The sequence below is a fragment of the Hylaeus anthracinus genome, unplaced genomic scaffold (genome assembly GCF_026225885.1).
Source record: "Hylaeus anthracinus isolate JK02 unplaced genomic scaffold, UHH_iyHylAnth1.0_haploid 11982, whole genome shotgun sequence".
Lineage (NCBI taxonomy): Eukaryota > Metazoa > Arthropoda > Insecta > Hymenoptera > Colletidae > Hylaeus > Hylaeus anthracinus.
Window position 1 is genome coordinate 6,599,565 of NW_026534330.1, and position 21,490 is coordinate 6,621,054.

General features: G+C 38.4%; 1 protein-coding gene across 4 annotated transcripts in view; it reads right to left on the bottom strand.

Annotated features, from left to right (window-relative positions):
* LOC128886341 (SAM and SH3 domain-containing protein 1-like) overlaps positions 1 to 21,490 on the bottom strand; it is a 319,040-nt gene that overhangs the window by 13,706 nt on the left and 283,844 nt on the right. For 3 of the 4 annotated variants that reach the window (XM_054141138.1, XM_054141141.1, XM_054141139.1), the window contains 6 exons: positions 21,305 to 21,444; positions 10,313 to 10,474; positions 9,707 to 9,763; positions 5,970 to 6,036; positions 2,559 to 2,724; positions 1,526 to 1,754 (listed from right to left, as the gene is read on the bottom strand). In XM_054141138.1, coding sequence (XP_053997113.1) covers positions 1,526 to 1,754; positions 2,559 to 2,724; positions 5,970 to 6,036; positions 9,707 to 9,763; positions 10,313 to 10,474; positions 21,305 to 21,444 — 821 coding nt within the window. The remainder of the gene's footprint in view (positions 1 to 1,525; positions 1,755 to 2,558; positions 2,725 to 5,969; positions 6,037 to 9,706; positions 9,764 to 10,312; positions 10,475 to 21,304; positions 21,445 to 21,490) is intronic. The other variant, XM_054141140.1, reaches the window with a different exon arrangement.

A 21,490-nucleotide genomic window follows, 5' to 3' on the forward strand; every position in this document is an offset into this window, starting at 1 on the left:
GATCTCCAAATTCATTTCGTATACCTGAGTTCGTGTGTGAAAATTGTTGTGATGGGCTCCTATATACGTGTAGGCAAGTACAAACATTTCTATATATATATATATAACGCGCATTGGATATCAGCAGCAAGGATATATAATATTGGCAGTGTAAGTGGTGGTGATAGTCATGGCAGGCGTTGATTGAATGTTGGCTTGTTCGCAATGATAGTAATGTCGGTTAGTGGTACTGTACGTAGTGGGCGTAGCGACTGTTGCGATGGTGATGGTCAGAGTGAAGATCATCCACTGTAGGTTGATCATTCCTACTCGTGTTCACCGACACAGTCGACAGTCTCGAACTCACACTCTACACCGTCCAAAAATTAAATCAATCACGCATTGGCGTCCCTTCGCGAAGGAAAAGGTGAGACAGATCGAGCTGAACGTGGGAGGAACAAAGACATAGCCCTTTGCTGTCTCTCCCAATACGGAAACTAACGTAATTTCAACATGGGTTAACAGCCAACTGCTAATAGGTTTTCGTGGATTTACGACAAAAACAACCATTGAACGCGGAGTGAATCCGAATAGCGATAACAGAGCTCTAAGGGAAACGTAAGGTGTCTTTACTGGGAGAAACAATGAAACAAAAAGATGTATTTATTGAAACTGCGGGGAAAATTTGTTGAATCTTTTAGTTTTTACTTTTTACAAAAGGGAGTTGACTTTAAAATTGATTTCATAGTTGAGTTGTGAAACCAGAAAGTGGATAAGCTGTCCAAATTTGCTTGGTAATTACGAGCACTTGACCGTAGCTTGTAAAGTTTGTAGACAAAGATAAATACGAAGTTCTTGTAGTTTTACTCGGTTAATTAAATGTGGAAAATGTACAGGGTTTACTTTTGCTAGCAGAAAACCCCTTTAGATAAGGAATTCGTTTTCTGAAGAATAAATGAAAAATAGTGGAAAGGATATTGTTCCAGATGTACAAATAAGAAGCGCGTTAGAGTGAATGCAGTTAATAAATTGCTCGCACAACGCGCTTCCAGCACCCGCACATCTTTGGGCGTTCCGAAAACGGAGCGTCATATTTCGTCGTATCTCGTCGCCCGGCCTCAACGTTTGGCTTGCTAAAGACGAAATATTTTGTCACCCGTAAGAAAGAGAAAATATCTGATTTGATAAAAGATATTGCATGATTCTAAATCTAACTATCCACTTTCGGGCTACATACACAATTACTCCTCAGCTTATCCACTTTTAAAGCTAAATAAGTTTTTATAATTACCATTACAAATCGTTTCGGATTTTCAACGTAATGATCGGATTCACCCCAAAAATATAAAACTATAAAAACCAGTCACGAGCTACATGAATATACCAAGCGACGCATTTCACAATAAGGATTTGATGTTTTCGAACCGTGATATTTATTGCACATGATATCCAAAATGGAACTGATTGACGGTGTGACGTCACATATATTTCTGCCTCAGATGAATGCACGATGTCTTTCGGAGGCAGATGTCTCGTGCAGACTTACCTGTACGTCGCTACTCGCATAATCTCCGCTTTCTCGAGAGGCCCTTGAGTGCGTCAGTGGTATTATGGTCGGCGGATTATTGTGACCTTGCGGTACAATAAGCCCCCGCATCATCGACGTTGCTCCCTTCCTGGAACGATCCCGAGGCAAACTAATGTCGCCGGCGGTCCGAAGCGAGATGATTCCCTCGCTCCTGTTCTCTGGCCTTAAATTCAGTGTGAAGCACACTCTGAAATGAACAACAGAATATTTATGTCATTTGTAAATAATTGAATGGTCAACGCGTAAAAATTAATAATCAGTGGAAATTTACAATTCAAAGATGAATCAAAACATTTCATTTTAAAATAAAGTAAATTGACTTCTTATGAAAAAATATAAAAATGGAATGTGGTATGTGTTCTGACCTTAATTTTTCGTTTCGTTTAGGTCTTAATATTGCCCCTTCTATGAATCAATAGATTATTTAATAAACAGTATGATAAACAAAAATGTGGCTAAGCAGCTAAGGTTGAAAATTGATTGAGTGCAATCCATAGATAAAAAACAGTAATTAAATGTATAATAATGTGGTAGGAAGCGCTGTGTTTACTATGCGAAATTTGATTCGAAATTCTCGTAAACGAGTTGAATATATTGTTCCCGAGAACCATGAATAGCAATTAATCTGCCTTTATCACGTTAGTAAGCACGAATCAGTTTCTGATACCATTGTATCGTATACGCGAAATAACATTCTACCGTTAATTTTGCGTGTCATTTTCTAACTCCGTGTTGCCTCTGGAGCGACATCCGAACGCAAAGGATTAATTAGTATTAATAATTCAAAATTATTCAGTTTCATAGCTGCAACGTTAAGCTATATTTACGTACACTCTCGCGATTCATACATTAATACATAATAGAAGTGCGGAAAAGCATAATATAACTTGTAGTGAAAAATTACTAAAAAATCATTCCTTGTTTACATTAAAAATTTTTTGTGGAAATTGTAATACAAATTACTAGTTAGAGCTCATTTATCTCGATTCACCTTCCATTTTGTATGGTTGCAGTTGGCACAGCACCACCACTGGCTCCCATAAGGAAATCCTCAGGATCGGACTCGTAAGGAGGCTCGTCGTACCAGTGTTGACCTCCAGGACCTGGACCTAAGCCTCCTCCACAACGTGCGTCTTCGTCGTACATGTAAGTGTCATCTGTAAATGAATAATACGACTCATATTAATTCAACGTACAAGAATAAAAACTACACAAGGGAGGGATTAACCAATATATATTGCTCTGAAAATCCTAAAACTCCAAAACCCCAATATTCTTCAACGAACAATTTCATTAATCGTAAAAGAAATTGTATGTGGATTCTTACATGGAAAAATTCTCCTCAAGAACATTTCTTTTCTGCCGCAATATGGCGGTAATGCGAGGTAATCTGAGACCCGAGAAGACCTCACAGCACCGACGCTGGAAAGACTAACAAGTGAGCGAAATCAATTGTCTGAGGAACACGCACGTGCGTGCGGAGACGAGAGGGACAAAAAGAACGAGCAGATCGGAAAAGGGAGGCGTGGAGAAAGCAGTCGACGGCTGTTGACGATAACGGGATTAGTCAGTATACAGTAGAGGCTTCGTGGCCGTGGCTCCGACCTTCCCCGATGATGCGATAGCAAATAAAACCGCCGAGTCAGTGATAAATCGGCAATACGAAATTCAAAGGGTGCCAAGAAGATTATTCTTGACACTACACGTTTCTCTTTACGACGCCTGATATATTTTCCCGGTTGGAAAGGTCCGCGCACCCTTCCTTGAAATTCTCAGTGGTGTTCAGCAAATTTTTATCTATGAAATGCCTGCAAAGCCTCGTGAAGAACGACATTGAATTTATACAAGCTTCGTTTAGAAACTGTACACCACCAGTCGTAAGACGATATTCTTTTGATGCGTTGAGTTTCAGTTGATAATTGAAATGGGTTTGAGTCAATATATCTGTTATATTTTTTATTAAAATATAATTTGTACTTACTGCCACTTTAATTTGTGATTTGTGTGCGATATACGAATGCAGTATAACCGAAGGATGTAAAACAAAATGATCAAAATTGATTATAAGGATGTTACAATTATGTTTGATGGTTATTTAAAGCAATATAACTGTTAAACTCTGTTTTCATTTAAGATTTTCATCGTTTATCGTACAGGGAACAATGAAAACTGTGTTACGACCGATGTGTACATGATTCCTTGTGCGAAATTGAGTCGAACGCATACATTGAAATGTTTTCATGCGATCCTTTGTTATCGAGAAAATTGAATTTAAATATTCGTCGATCAGCTCGTACTGCAGAGCACGGTTTTGGTTAACGTGTCTGATCATAACTATACTATTTCTACTTGCGGTGGAATTTGTAAACATTAACGGCGGTGTTATTAGTTTGAACTGGTTCTAACTAATTGTAAAATATTAACATCGACGGAAGGCAGATAATACTGTGTACCGCCATTAGTGTGAACAAAATCAGCGCAAGTAGAAGTAACGGGCAATGGTCAGACACGTTAGCGAAACTCGTACCTGCTCTCACGCGTAAACTGACGAACTTTTCGAACTGATTTTCTGGGAAACGAGATCTGGAGAGAAATAATCTCTCTGTGCATTTTTTACTCACTTTTCCATAGAGAATTACTTCTTATTTTGTTGTACTCTGGATTTTTCATGTAGGTATGCATTTATGACTTTTTAACAATTTTATTTTTATTGAATTTATTAAAGTAACATAAAAGAAGAATTCAATATCATTCTAATTCTTAAATATTTATATTTTATTACACATTAATTTTATTAAATTCTTTGTCTATGTCATTTTAGAAAATTCACTTATAACATTAATGGATTCCAAAAATGATTTTTAAATACTTCAATTTTTAGTAACAGATTACAAGTCAGTATTAGCAGAAACACTGTCATCTTATCCAAAAGTGATTAATATGACTATTAAAAGAAAAGTAGAACGTATTACAGTTCCTTGAGAACCATAACACGAAACTTTAAAATATATCGACGAACATTCTCCATAAAGGCGATCACATTTCCTCTCAACGATTCAGTGTAATACCATCCAAAAGCAAAACTTTTCCGTGGAAACTTTTCGCTGTTAAGAAATTCTTGTCCACAAGGCAATTTTACCTTGGAGTGGCATGGTTTTCTGGAAAAAAGCTACAAGGAGGTGGAATCGAGGAACTATACTCGAAATAAATCTGCCTAAGGCGTGGTAGAACATATTGTTTCGGGAAAACCTATGTGCTATAGTGATTAAACTGCCACAATTAAGAATCCAAATAGTGGTGATTTTGTATATTATAAAAATAAATATTACTTCATATTACTTGATAAATAACTTGCAACTACGTATGTAGAAGAAATTTTTTAAAATGTTATCGCATAGAATTGATGCAACTATGTTATAATTATTTATTTTAATGGACTGACAATCTTCATGCAGTTCTACCTTTCTTTTGTAGGACTGTTTCTGTCACTTGCTTCCATTTGTTTTAAACTTTTCCCTCTTTTGTACAATTTTCCTATGAATAATATTTTCTCGATTGGAATAACAAACCCTCAACAATTTCAAACGTCAATTTTATTCTAAAAACAATTGCGTATATTTCCTCGTTGTTTCTGTTTGAACAATCTTCCAACCCTTCAACCTCTCCATCTCTATGTGCCGATGGAACCTGAAAACCAGTGCAGAAAAACTGAAAGCACGGGTGGACCTTTTCTGGCATTTATAACAGGTTTTTAAAATTCTGGCAGGCTCTCCTGCCATCGATACAATTTTTTAATAATTGATCATCTTCTTCCGTAATATCCTTCTTTTGATCATGTTGCAATAGAATTTTAATCAGGAGGAATATTGATTGATGTATAAAACGTCTAAATGAATTACTTTAAGGTTTAGAATATTAAAACTTCATATTATTGTATTACACACTTTGATCTTCGAAATCGGATAATATATTTCAAGAGATGATATAAATCTTACCAACCACTATGAACGCAGGAATACATTTTCGAAGCAACTGCACAAGCCTGATTCATCATCAACGAAACATGAAGAACCAGTTGACATTTCAGAAATAGTTCTCACGACGGAAACCGCATATTATAGAGCTCCTCCATTAGTATTTCCAAAGGGTTAATGAACCCAAAACGTGTCTCGAAATTAACCGAGCGCGTCTTCGTTAAGCCTGCGCAGCGTTTGCGTGTCGATTCTCAGGTCGGTTGGCACGTGCAGGTTTCGTTCAAAGTAAACACAGCCGTGTATTGTGACAGAATTACGCACACAAAGATGGAACCAAGGACATGGCGCGTTGATTCGGAGGAGACGCTATGGGTTGCGGGGGCGACAAGGCGACAACTAGCTTAGAGGTTGCTTCTCGATGTACTCACCTCCAGGGAGTTGACCCCGTCCATCCCGTCCAAGCTGCATTAAGCCTTGCCGGATATCCCTCAGTATCTGAAAGAGAACAATAATGGAATCGTTGAATTAACGTTCGCTTGGCAACTTGATTAAAACATACATTAAATCTGCAACGAGAAATCTGCAATTGCTAGTATTTAGTGAAACCATTTTTAGAACTAATAGAATTTATTCATGATGGTTACTGATAATGAACTATCACGTGTATATACCAAGTGTTCATCAGCAATGCTGATTCAACAAACCTTGGCTTAGACGCGATTAATGTTTCAATTGATTCCTATACAAGGGAGACATTTGCTTAATGGATCCGTGGAAACAGGTTTAATCAAATAGCTCTTCAAGGGTATTGACGGGCTCCAGTTTAAAGCCGAAATTTCGTAATACGATAAAATAAAGTAGGGTGTTTAATCAGCACACGTGTACAGGAAATTGCTGCTTTTACAAAACATTTCTGTTAGCATAGCTACCGAGATTCTCATATACTTTATTATGTTGAATTTGCAGGGGATAATTAATAAATTTGTTTTAATGAAGAGCAACAATATGCGCGTAGAAGTTGATAAAAATTCTATCTGACTCGTGTTTTTCATCTCCGGTTCAAATTCCGTACCACGAGTCCCACACGTTGTTATAGGTTAACGGGTTAATTAAAGTTAGTGGCTTTATAGAGCTCTGACTGTTAAGTTTATAATTATGTTATTATCTCTAGATATGTTCAGGTATCCAACGTGCTAAATGTTCATCCCTGATGCGATTAAAAACTTAAAGATTCTACAGGGTGGTGCAAACCTATCGATTCTCTTCATCTTCAACGAGTTAATCTGACGATAACTTTTCCTCCTCTCAACATTACATTCGCACTAATCCTCTTTATTGACAATAAGCTTGAGCTACCAATCTCCAGTGGCAATTATATCGGCACGAAGTGGAAGAACCGCAGCCTCATTTTCCATTTATTTCAATGTCCTAGACGGAGAGGACGACGCCATGGGTGGATGGCGATGTGGTCGCCCGGGGGATGATCCTGCAGTTTCTTGCGCAAAAGGAAAGTCAACCGGCTAGTGGCGAGAATAGGAGCCGGAGAATAGAGAGGAAGGAAAGGTGGCTACCTCCAGGCAGTAGTAAACTCGCGCAGGAGGAAGTGACACTAAAACTTTTACACGGATACCGACCTTTATTTACATATTGCTCGCAGCCTCAAAGGAAACTCTCCGCTTTATTTCTTTCGGCCTTTTTCTACCTGGCTGACTAGCCTCCGGCCAGAATAGGCAGTTTCGACCAATTTTTTCCTCTTCTTCTTTTTGTTTTTTTCGAAATCCCCCCCGCTCCCCCTTCGCTTCCTCAAATCTTTTGAAAGGAACAACTTTTCTCGCATCGCATGCGCCGGATCGCCGGTTTCGTATAATTAACACTCGAAACTCGTTCGCAATTAACGCAAATGAACCCCTTCGTTTATTCTTCGCCTGGGAAGGTTAGGTTACCTACTCTCTGAATGTCGAAGTCACGTTTTCTACGGCAGGTGGAAAGCATACGGTTTTCGAGTGAATGTACGGGGACCAGGACACTTGAAAGCGGGGTAGATAGCGATTATCGGGTTGCGACATGCTTTTGTTTCCTTTTCCAAATATTATAACGAAAATGAAATATAAACATATGCTTGTATTTTCCAGGTCCAATATGTATTATTATTATTATAATTATTTCGTTTAAAATTGCTCATCAAACTTCAGAAACAAATTAACAAACCTATTACAACCTATTACAACGATAACAAAATATATGTCTGAAAATGCTTTCAATTAATCTTGATAGTTTTCCGAATCATATTATGATTAATTTTATTGTACACAACGTATCATGTTTACCCGAACCATCGTTTATTTGGACAAACGAGATAAGTATCAGAAAGCAGACGCAACTTTGAAAGTAAAGCTGTCCGGTTGCATCTGGGGCTGAAACCACACGAAATAGCCGGAGGACGAATAAGAAGAGCCGAAACGCCGCTGGCTACAGTTCGCGATTGTGCATAAGAAATTCACGACGTAACGTCGCGGTACACATTGACGATTATGATGATATCATCGTCCCGATCTGACTGCTTTGCATAATAAGAGGTATCGAGAGTGGCGGAAGACAGACACTCGATGGAGCAGGGCGAGAGAGGGAGGCAGAGGAAGTGAGAGGAGGCGAACAACTGCCGAAAAGCATCGAGGAAGAAAGGATAAGGAGTAGGACGTTGGAGGAGGGGGACAAAGTGATAGCGCACACATGCAAATTTCATCCTGTGAGAATTTTGTCGAGTAGCGGATTGGAGGATTGTAAGGGGCGAGGGATCTTTGTATCGGATAAAACCATTCGTTCGCAGAGCCAATATTGGTCGAACGACGAGAGAGGGGTTGTCGATGATCCAGGGAATGCACAAGAGAATTGAAGGAGGGAAATAAACGGGCCGAGGCGCAGATTGGTTTAATCGAAATGGTCTCTTTCTTATCGCGATGACCGTGTACGACACTTGTACGACGCGAATTCTTAACTGTGATGTAAACTTGGGAGAACGTTAACCTCGGGGGTTGTAAATGAGCAGCGAGAAACTCCATCTTCGGGCAATCCAGAGTTTTTTGTGTTGGGGTACCCGGACCCCTAGGGGTACATAAATTTGTTGCTAGGGGAACTGCGACATCAAGGTAGGAACTTAATCTCAGAAGAGAAATAAGAATGTTGTGGTATAAAATAACACTTAGGAAAGTCATTTAGAACAAAAAGAAGTGTTTCTTTATGAATTCTTTGTTTACACAATATGGAAGGTAATTTCTTAAAGATTGTCAATTTCGTTTACACACGTACTTTCTCGTGAATAACATCAATTTATTCAGAAAATATGTTGGCATTAATTTTTTAAATCCAATGTAATAAAACAAAAACACATCTTAAAGAATAATAATAATAAAACATACTAAATATACGAATAAATGAATAGACAACACAATAAATTGATCACAGTATACTTTTGAGAATAATTATTGTAGTATTGAATAAATTTAAGGCCTGAAATGCAGAAGATAGAATTACCATTAATGTCACACACAGTATCGATTTCCAATTTCATATTGAACATTATTTTTCTCGACAACTATACCATTAATAATAAAAAAATAAAAAAAAAACGTTCTACGTATCTCTCGCTTTTTCACGAGAAATTACCTTCCTGACAGTCATGTGATTTACTGGACATTGAGCCACGTTATCAGATGTATTAAATATGCAATGTACATGTTCCACGTATAATGTACGTAGAACGTATTTATATATTCTGAAGGTGAAATATTTGCTTCCACATTTATATCTGCGCGATTGCTGATATGTCAGTTTATCATTATTTATTATTACGTAGTTACATATTAAAATGCAGTTTGATGAAAAAGGTCTCTTTACAGTTTCTAAATCTGGATTGAACTCTATCTGAATATATTTCATAAAAATTTAATGTTAATTTGAGTATATTTTTATAGATTCAGATTTTTATTAAATATATTATGTTAATTCGCGTTAGCCCAAATTAAGCTTTGGCATTGTCAATTGCATTATATTCCGTCAATTAGTTTACGCATATATTCCACGTTTTTCCCTTTAATGTTTATATCAATAAAATTTAATTAGTAAATTAAAATAAAAAAGGACGAAGTTTAATTTGAGTTGCACTCACCTCTTCGTGTTCTTTGTGAAATCTCTCTTTCTTCCTCAGTGCCTCTTGAACTTTCAGCTGCAAAATTCGAAGAAACATAAATTCGCTCGAACATATTGAACGATTGTTTAAAAATAAGTGTTAATAAGACATTTGAATTTCCAGGGAATTGAGCATCAAATAAATATAAATAAATAACATGAAGGAGTGCAGTGTACCACTTGTCAGTCGAAACGAAACATCATCATTTGTTGACAAATTTGCGAACGTAGAATGAAGCAAATATTAAACAACTTTTATCATAATATGCCACTGTTTATACTGAAAATTCATATTGTAAACCCTGTTCCTCTTACTAGTAAACATTAAAGTCAACAGACGAGTGTATTCATATGTTTACCTTATACAAATTTCAACAATTAAACACGCAGTTCACCGCGTGACTAGATAAAGAGCTGCTTATTGATAAACAGAAAAACTTGAGTAACGATATAAAATAGCTATCATTTCCAATTTACACATTGTGTTTTAAATCTGATGTTTCGCAACTTCCAGTTATTTCCTCTCGTGCTGTTTCCACGAAATGCGTTTAATAATATTTATTTAGACTTAACATAGTAATCATACCCTGTGTATAGTCTCCTCGAAGCTATTCGGTTGGCCACCGTTCATTTGGAGATATCTTAATCGGTCGTAATCCCTTGGATCTACCATAGAACGTAGAATTGCGTTTCCCATGTCTGGTCCTAGACCCAGTCCACTTTGCAATACGCTATCCGGTGTATCTACCTACCAACAAACAGAAAATCGCAGTGTTATTTAACTAACAAAAAACAAAATGTGAATTGTTTCTCTATATTTTCTAGTTTCCTTCTCTTTTATATTTTTATTTTGCTTCTTATTTAAATACTTATTTCTTCCTTCTCTATCTTAGACTAAGATAACATAAAGGGAGCAGAGAAAATAATTTACATTTTATTGTAAATACAGGATGTCTAATCGAAGGGCAAGTAGTTGAACTTTGAACTCTGAATCCCAACTACGACTTCAAGTATGGCTCAGGATGAGTCTCGTCTTCAGAGTTCAAGTGGACATGCCAGCAAAACTTCATCCACTCTTGGGTCAGCGTGGGATGTTTGTCGCTTTTTGGAGACAGCTTAATCAGTTGCTTTTTTTTTAATCTGGCCCTTAGACAGCGTAATTACCTCTTGAGGTGGCTTAATTTGCTCCTTAGGTAGTTCAATTTGCACCTGAGGTAGCTTAATCAGTCCCTCGTCTCCCCTTTAGGTCAGCTTAATCCGATCCTCGTTTCCAGACAGATTTTAGTCGAACTGTGACAGTGGCGTGGATGTACAAATCTCGAAGAAATTAATTCTGAGAGAAACAAGTTACTCGTTTAGTCCATCCGAACCTCGTCCTGTTATTAATATAAATCGTGTTAATATTTAAATTCCGATCTCCCTTTTCACAACGAATCACGTCGCGGCTACTCGAAGCGATAACCTTGAATTGCCTTCCCCTTCGACCATAATTATTCAACGACGCACAACGTCGTCGACAGCGGGAGAAACGAGAACGATGTAGAAAACGAAGTTAGTTATGCTCCCGGCTTTACGGCTCACTTTGTGACGACGACACCTGCGCTAGTACCAGGAGACACGAACATACACTCCACGCACACCGAATGGACATTTACCGTGGAAGTTGGAAAATATATACCTACACGGTGTGCAGTATATCGTCTGTGCTGTATCGCACAAATGTGGTAGAAACGTTGGGAAACACTAGCGAACGTTTGTTCGGGATACGTTTGAGCCACTGTTTGAGGCAAAATTCTATTGCAATAATTGATGACGAATACAACGCATGGTAATTCATTTGTGACGTTTTTTCGATTGGACTGCCAAATGTGTCTGTTACAAAATTTTGATTTTTTTGTATTATCAAATTTTAATATTTGAATTCTAATTTTTACTTGACGAGTATCAGATAATTGCTGTTTATCTTTTATTTGTTATCTGGCACTTGTATTTAAGCAAGAGTTTTTCACGTTTCGATTTGGACCAAGGAGGAAGTGATAATGTGTAGATTGATAATTAAATTGTATGCATGTATTTCTAATCAATTTTTAATGAAAATAATAAATACTTCATGACGTGGAAAAGAAAGACAGGCTACCCACATCTTCTACGATTGGGAAGTGTTCCTTTGTCGGGTATAGTTCGATCACATGAATACACAATATGCTCGAGGTGTTCGTCTTAAACGATAGTGAATAGATTCAGGACGCATCATTCGATGCAAATGGATGTGGTCGCGGAAAGAGCTATGACTCTCGTCAAAATGTTTTATGCAGCGGGGAAGGTGTACGTCATAGGTGTGTGATCATATTTCATGCAAATTCAGCAACTCGCCGTGTGGTAACTAGCTTACAACGTCAGTTTCAACGCGTGAAGTCACGCGGCTTGATAAGGTTCAATGTACAGGGTGACCGATGACTGAAGGCACGACCAGATACTCCGTGATCCTTGTGCAAAAATCCATCGAAAATCCATAATATGATTTTTCAATAGCCTTTCCTCCTTTCAGGAAATTCAAGTTGTTGATGTTCATTTACAGGTGAGCTTGTTTGTGTTTATAAAACGAATTCACATAATTATTTCGAAATTGTAGAATACATCCAGGAAAATTGTATAGATGATAATTCAGGAAGAGTAGGTAAACCAGGAGTGTTTATAACCTACATAATATAAATGTATAAATTCTATTTGTTATGATAATGCAAACTGCCTGTTTAATCCATACAAAATAATATCTGATGTTACGAGGATTACATCACGACCATAATGGAAACATTGCAAATACATACTTGTAAACAAGTATTCAAATTTAAATGATAAAATTACTGCACGTGTTCATGCACATTCTGATTCACAGTATTTCGTATTTCGAAACTCGGATTCTGGCGACGGATAACCCGATTCCTTATTAAAAAAAAAAAAAAAAAAAAAATTGTTCGGGAAAACCCATGTTCCTCAAATATTCTTTCCACGTGGACGCTTCGATTGCGAATTTGTGCACGTGCATTGTTGGCAGTCTGCGGAAATCGATTCTCGACCTAGCTACGTACATATGCACGCGTGATCGACGTAGAGCATTTAAATTGCACGTAATCCGGTAATAAATTAAGGCGACCATATAATTCACGGGCAACAGACCACTTTCGTTTTAGGTTTTTATTCACAAACAATTGCATATCGCACATAACTCGAGATCCCAAGTTCGTATTGAAATAAAACATGGAAGGTTCACATTGTTTCTTGACAGTAAAAAAACAATTGCTGACAGAAATTCTATTGCAGATTTAACGCCATTTTAGTCACTCTCCTAATCCTAATCTACGTGCGACACTTCACCTGCAAACACAGCGTCACTCATTCCTGTAGACACTGTGTTATCCGTAGTCTATGAACCCTACGTCAGCCTAGACTTCGAGTCCTAAACTTCCTAAACCTTGTCCAATCCCATCACTCTCTCCGTTACTTCAAACATTTTTGAAACTCTACAGAAAGGTTCACTGAATAATAATTTCTTCTCAACTGGCTACTTTTTAAACTTCAATTAGATGAAACTAAAATTTTCCATAGATGAAATGCTTCGTAGTAATAATACTCATGGTTAAGCCAAAGAAAATCCATATGTTGTTCTTCAATCAAGTCATTAATCAGTTCAGTGTAAATACATAGGAAGAGATAATTGGCGATAATATAATTGGACCTATTTTCCCTGGTAGCAGATTAATAGGTCTATCTGACGTCAATGCCCATCGTCGATCAACATTTACCGAAGAAGCAGGATTCGCCAGAGATGGAATGGTCAATTTTCATAATTGTCATCGTTGCGTTGAAGGAAATCCACATGGTGTTCATGGATCGAATCACGAACAACAATTCAGTGTAAACGCATGGGCAGGGACAATTGCGGATAACGTAATTGGACCTATTTTCATTGATGGGAGATTAACAGGATAATCTAACGTCTTCAATAATCGATTGCCACGCGTTATTAGAAGTTCCATCAAACGTATTTATTTGAAAAATTTCAAAGGCTCATTTTTAACATTCATTGTTTTTCAACGTATATGGTGTATCGTTATACAACATTCCTCATGTTTAGAGAAAAAATGTTTTTAAGAATAACAGACCAAAAATTTTATTAATAACACGTTATAAAAATTTGAAATATTTTACCTTAGGATTAAAAACAATATTTATTTTTAATGAAAAGCTCAGGTTTGGGCTCAAAGATATTGCATACAAAGCAGCTTTTGCATTGTATCATTATCACCTCTTTGCATCATCGCTGCTTTCTATTGTTTTCCACCTGTGCATTAAACCTTCTAAAAAGAACATTATTATTCGCGAATCACCGAGAACCATCGTTCTCTGATTATTTTCTGTATCAAAGAGTTTTCTTTCAATTTCCCATCCATTCATTGAAGCAGCAAAACATTTTGCCCGACCGTTGGTACACCTGCAAACCACGAAACCGAATCACTGATCGCTACCCTGCTTTGATGCGAATAAAAAGTGAATAGGGACGTCGCAACAGGGACAGTAAAAAAAACAGACTCAATTCGAACTTTTTTGTGTCCCTGCATGACCCCAGGAAACCAATCAAAAGGCTCTTGATGGTATTCTTACACCTCTACCATCTCCCGCGACCATTTAAGATCAACTCGAAAAGAGAAGTTAGAAGCTCCCATTCAGCAGTTTCGAAGTCAAAACTTGTTAAACTTTGGAACCAGAAACTAACAGTAAGCGATCCTTGAAATAAAGAACCATCGAACTCGTGAACTTTCGAACTATCTTTCGCTTTGCATTTCATGAATTTGAACCCGAATCTGGACTTTGAATCTAAGAGTCTCGAATTATGCGATAAATTGTACGTTCTTAAATTGTGCTTGGTTTGCATTGCATTTGCAAGGAAATGATACGTTTATTGTGTTTGTGGACACTTTTCGTTCATAAAATGAAACGTGGTTCGTACCGAATCTGAGAAGCTTGGACGCACCCTTTGTTCAGAGCCATGAAGAAATTAAATTTATCTCGGATGGAGTCTAACCAGCTATGCTGCGCATAGTATCCGTATTGCTATCATGAATACTGCCAGGACTGCCACAACCATTGTACGAATTTGCTCTGTGACCACAGTCAGTGCTGCGTTTCACTGTCTGGCAGGACATCCTGTATCTGTAATGGAAGGCAACCGACGAGTTCTCCGAGGATACGAACTGGACCATGATTCCAACAGGACGGAATATCGCAAACTGTCAACGGCGCCGGGTCCGTCTCTTGTCGACACCATCCACCGCACATCGCCATTTGTCTCGTTTCCACTTGACCGATGCCAGCGATTCCGGACAATGCGTGAAAATCTAATAGCAGGAGACGTTCAGCCACTTTCCACGGAACACTTTTATCGGAAGAAGTCTTTATACGACTCTAAAAAACGAACACTATTGTATACATTTGTTTATATGCATTTGGAAGCTTCATGTTAAAAATAGTTGAAGAGAAAACAATGTAGTTTTTTCAAGCAAGAATTAATGCAGTAGCAGAGGGCTGAATTTAAAGACCAACTGTCTTGTTTAGAAGAGGATTCTTTGTGTTAATTTATTACTTTATACAAAGGCTTTTATTTATATAGCGAAGATGTTATACAAGTATTTGGAGGATTTCGAAGAACACAAAGTTTCAAGAAGTTGAAATTACTCAATCCTAAAACAGACTCTTGGGCTTGAACTTATTGTGTAACGTAAATTGTTTCTTGTCCATGTTCAACATGACGAATGTTAGAGAGGAACAACTTTATATCAAATGGTGTATATTGATCTAATCTTACAAAATCCCAGCTGGTTCCCTCTATTTTTAATAAAGTTTACAAGATTTCGAAAAATTCTGAAGTTAGTTAGTGCTAAAATTTAAATGTAGAACTAAATTGAAGTATTTCCAAAAGAATGTTTATAAAATTTGTCTAGGTACCCTCCAGACGTTCTGACGTCCTTTCTTGTCGTAATTTTAAAGCTTAGGTTATTCTTGTGTATTCTTCTGGATCATTGGATCAATGCTTTCCTCAATCATTTACTAAAAGAAAACACGCCAACCACTGCAACTTTCATTTCCTCAGTGTGTCAACTATTGAAACAATTTTGAAGTTCGAAGAAAAACCTAAACTATGTTTAGTCTTCCTTCTTGTACGATCCTGACCTCCTGGCGGAGACAAAGCAACAGCCACATCAGCTTGTTATGGTAGTAAGAAGCAAAGAAAACGTCTTTCGAAAGAAAAGTGTCTCAAACGTGTCCACCGTTAGTGCTTTTTCGTTTCGCGTCATCCTCCTGACACGTCTAAACAAAGTTCTACAAAGTCTTCTATAGTACGTTGCGATAGTCAAGCGCGCACAATCCGTGTCGACGAGTAATTAGTTTTGTGAAGCTCGAAACACAGATCTACCATTAAGAAGAACACGTTTAATATTTCACATCTCTGCGAGGCATCTCCGAAACTCGACGATGCGGCTCCATTGTGAATTCGTAAAATTCTGCGCAACCACGAATTCTCCTATGAATGTGTACTTCAAAATTTACGAGGCATTGTTCGAAGGCTGCGGCTCGCCACGGAAAGAATATCACGTGTTTCAGGGGTTCTTTGCTCGGCGAGTTTTCTACAGATTGTAACGCGCAAGAAGGGGTTGAATTGTTGGAACTAAGTTTAATTATTCCACGAACAAATGAAGTAAATATTGAAATAATCATTTCATAGGAAAATAATTAGTATCCTTGCAATGGACTTCTCGTTGAAATTTATTTATTCCACTTGATTAAGAGAATTTGGAAAAATATGTTTAAAGATATCAAAATAATGCCTGTTTTTTGCGTTTCTGCGTAATTCTTTGGTTCAAAGGACTAGCGAAGCGATCTACCGCGTTGTGTGCAGAGATAAACATCGATCCTTGATTACATGGCGGAGGTGTAGCATAAGCGTATTGGGAAAAGGGCGGAACAAACGATTTTTCTGCGGAGAAAACGGACGGCCAGAAAGTGCCACGCGGATAAGCAATTTCCGCGAAGGTTGAGCTTCCAATTCTTGGCGTTTCCGGACACTTTTCTGGTGGAGGCTCATGGGGATGGTTTTAATGAACGAATTTCGAAGCTTCCATCGGAGCGACGGTAAAACGTATCGGGAAGCGCGCACCAGAATTTTTGATTTCACGATATAAAAATTGGATCCGTGATAGGATTTTATTCTATCTTTATTTCTTGCGTTAAAGCTATACAAAGTTCTACTGAAAGTAGAACAAAGGTGCCGTAAACACGTAATGATTTTTAAACAAAATTTACAATTGTTTTCGTAATAAAAAAAATTAGCGTCTGTATTTATTATTTTAGTTTATCAACGCAGTGTTCGCGAACGGAGTAAAATAATTCGTAGTAAAATAAATTTGATAAAGCAAGCGTGCTAAAACGATTATTTCAATTTAAAAAATTAAAGGGAAATTGAAAATAATGCTCTTTTACATATATAACAGCTTGTAAATTTTAGATTTATCTTGTACCCATCATAAAATTGCATTTAATACGAATGTAATAATCATATTGCATTTTTCACTGAAATTACGACCAATATAAATTTACAGTACATACAAGATTATATCATTCTGATCATTATTTGCAGATACATTCTTTGTACGACACAGAGGGTTAAAAGTTTATTTCTAATTCAATAATGTATTTGTTCTGGATCCGTGTATTTCGGCGGGGTAACGTTTAAAAGTGAGCACGAACGCGTTCAAACGAACCGTCTAGACAGTCCGCAATCGATCAACCCCACTTCAGAGAAATCTCACCGTGAAAACGACGTCGCGTGAACCGCGTGACGTGTGCGTGCGAAATTGTGCGCACAACTCGACGCCTCGAAAACACCAGCGCTCGGGGGCTGCAGGCGACACAGCACCGAACTATTCTTCATCGGGTGTTTTATCCGACTGGATACATTTACTAATTAAAACGTGCCGCTCGAGAACCGCGGTTCGTGCTCTTGTTTTCGTCGTTATTCGTCGCTGCTTAGACAAGAAAAAGCAGGCAACGTTGCAGCAAAACTTTCTCGGTAACCCACTCCGTCTATCAACATATCTTCGCGTCGGAAATCAAAATATGCCTCTTTCGGTATCTCCCCATCACCTAATCAATTTTTTTTATTAAATAAGTGCCACAAACGTCTTACATTTAAGTGACAGCATACAAAGTTTCATTGTTCTTCGATGAATCAACTCTGAGATATAAAGCAAAGCATAAACCAACATATATTCAAACATGCACATGCAGAATTTTTCTAAAATTTTGTCACCCCGTATGGAAGGTAGTACACTAACTTTCATGATCCTTCAAGCTAACCATGAGATGCAAAGTATAACAAACGTCAACATACGTGAGCAAATCCGCGCATACAGAATTTTCCGGGCAGTTTCGTAGAGTTTTTAGACTCGGGGGGGCCTACAAACGTGGAGAAATTCAAAGAGGCATAGAGTGAGGTGGCAAATGTTAACCGATAGCAATACTTCCCTTGGTTACATTCAATATCAGCCGGGAAAGTAAAATTACAGAACGCCGTGACATTGAGAGTTTCATCGGGAGGTGGGAGGCGAGGAGGCAGACACGTCCGGTGAAAGCTGAATGGGGAAAAAGAGCGACGAACATTATGTTAGCTCGAAGGGGTCGACAACGACGCGATGAGAAAGAGCGAGAGGGGTGGAGGTAGGGCAGGTAGAGAAAAGGAAAGAGCTCAAGGAACGACGAGGGTGACATACTACATCGATCGCACCTGAAACACCCCCTCTCTCACTGTCGCGGATTTGTCGCGAACGTTTCTTTGCTTATCGTCTACTTTCCCTCCCTGCATTTTTTTCTCCCAAACCTGAGCAACGCGCGCCGAGGGAATCATGGGAAACCGTCAAATCCTCTTAGCATCGGGTGTACCAAACTCCAACGCGGAGTTTCGATGCCTCGCGCAACCGATGGGATGATTATTGAATCACGGGTGTACCGAGAACTCGGAATACGGTTTTTGTACCATGGGTAGCAAGAACGATCTGGCTTGGGAGTAAGACCTAGAGGGTGAGATGTTTAGTAGGGAGAACCTGAGACTTAGCTTGGAGAGAAATTACTTGACGACAGAGTTTGCTCGATCATAGTCACATTCCCCTTAATCCGTTCAGACCTGGCGTCTACAAAAGTTGAGGACAGAAAATTTAAAAATTACCGACATTATCGTTTAGGGCGAATATCATTTATGTACACGATGAAAGATCAGTTGTCCTTGTAAATTAAACTATTAGGATTTAGAAATAATGTTTTTCCATACTAATTTCATACAACCTAATTCAAACCTAATTTCCTCCAGGTGGTATCATAAAGTCTAAATTTATGGCCCGTGAACCTGGTCTTGAAAAGGACTGACACAGGATGTTGCTCATCAAGTTCCTACACCTGTACACATTTCCCATACTCCTGCAAACATTACCCAGAAACTAACTTGCTGCACTATCTCGATGGCAATTTGTCCTCCGGCAGTTCTGAGCTAAATACTCTTGAAACACGTATCAGCTGGGGATACATGACATTTATTAATTTAATACCTGAATTAACGTCTCTAAAAAAAAATCATAGAGTTCACAGTACAGTACAATTGTATAAAACGTTTTGTTACGATAAAATATTTAGTCCTTTTATCATAGAATCGCGAAAGCGAAGAAAATCATCTGACGAGAGTCAGTGTTAAAAATATTAATTATTAAGACAAAGAAATCAACGAAATTGCATGAATGTATCTTCGCGAGAACTGCAGCCCCCAGCAAACAACAGCACTCGGATCAGCCTGTATTTGGAAAGCAACAGGACCGCGAGTCGCAGACATTAATTATCTGGAACAACCCTTCGCTTATGCGAGGAGCAGCCGATCAAAAACACGGTTAAACCGTCTGCACATGGTAAGATCAGCACGACGGTGTGAAAGATGCCGCCACGCTGGCGAATCAGAAGCGATAAAGCGAGACGTGTGCATCCCGCGCGACACGGGGTGGTCGCGCTGCGCGCCCAATGAATATGAAACAGTCATTAGCGCGCCAATCCGGAATCACTTAGGTACGTGCAGCAGACAGTAAACAGAAAAGCAAGTGTGGAAGTTGTTAGTACATTGAAATGCATTGCCCCGGAGACTGTCCTGAACTCTAAAGCCTCGTATCCTCGCAGTTATCATATTTTAGGGATACGAGTGAGGGTGGAAACGAGGGTGCGGTGTCAATTGCAGTGGGTGGAAGACGGTTTCCTGGCTCAGAAAATCGACTTAATTGGGTGAATCTGCATAGTCGATAAAGGAAGACTCTGCTAACGCTGTGTTACGTTTGGCTGTTTCCTTCTGACTATCTAGATCCTCGTTGTAGGCGAAACTCTAGCACTTGGACTCCTTGGTAGAGCCACTGGCTCTGGAACACGAGGTGAACGCACGAGTATATTATAATACGTGCGAATTACTCCATTACTGGTTATTTCAATGGAGGTTTACTGTTTTTCAGGTGTTGGAATCTTTTCCAAAAATTTTCTATCTAAATGGCCCGATGGTTCTCTGTGCGATTTAACCCTTCGCTCTCAAGGCCTTTTGTTCTGGTATCTATCAGCAACTCGAGGTGCTTCCTTGGCATTTTATTGCCACGAGATTTGAAAATCAGGTCATCCTTGTTTATTAATCATTCATACTGGCTGACAAGTGTCCACATATTTATGAATGGAGTGTACGTTGATAAGTGTCGATCTATTCTTCACAATCACACGTTAGTACAATTTATGGGTCACACTGTCAGCCTTCAAATTATCCCCAATCAGTTACAGCAGGAAACGAAGCTCCTTAAAAACGTCAAAGGCATCGCGACCTCGATGTCAAATAGAAGGTGCAGCACTGTAAAGTCAATATTGATTCTCACTGCAGGTTCATGCAATGAGTGACTTGTAGAGTGGGCTACTGATTCTGGCATAGTCAGAGGTTTCAAGTGCTTTATCGAGGGCTTTCGAGGAAATTTCATTCCAAGTACTATCGGGCTTCACGCTACTTTGTACCAAGGTCAAAGCAAGAGGAATGTCTTTGAGTGCCCCAAAAGGGGATATGCGACTGATCTCTATGTGTACACCAGCTAATGCACTTGTTGTAGATTTGTAATGAAAAGAGTTTGTATATGAGTCATCGCCGAAGGAAAATCCTGCTGTGTCTCAACCATTGTCGATCGAGATTATGCTTCGAAGAAGAGTTTTGTCGAAATGTGTATTTATTCACATAAACGAGAGTAATCTATTGATGCATAAAGAATGTGAAGTAAAAGGGTGTTATAATATATTACTATTTACACAATAGTTATTTATTTTTTTACTAATAAATGAAATATAGAAAGCCCTATTCAAAAACCTTTTATTAACGAGGACATTGTATGTAGGATAAGATCTCAATTGTGGAAGTACGGAATGCTAATGAAACATAAATGTGGAGTCGTTTCTACGAAAGGCATGCACTTACTCTTTGTGGTACACCCACCCTGGTACGACTGTGTCTCGGAGAACCTTGAACTTGGCCTTGCTTTTCTTTCCTGTGCGTCTTCAGCCCTCGAAGAAGTCTCGAAAATGTTGTCTTTTTCTTGCCTGTGTTTTGTCCTTGTTCTGGAAAACAAAGGCGAGATAATGGTTAATGTAACAATTGTATCAC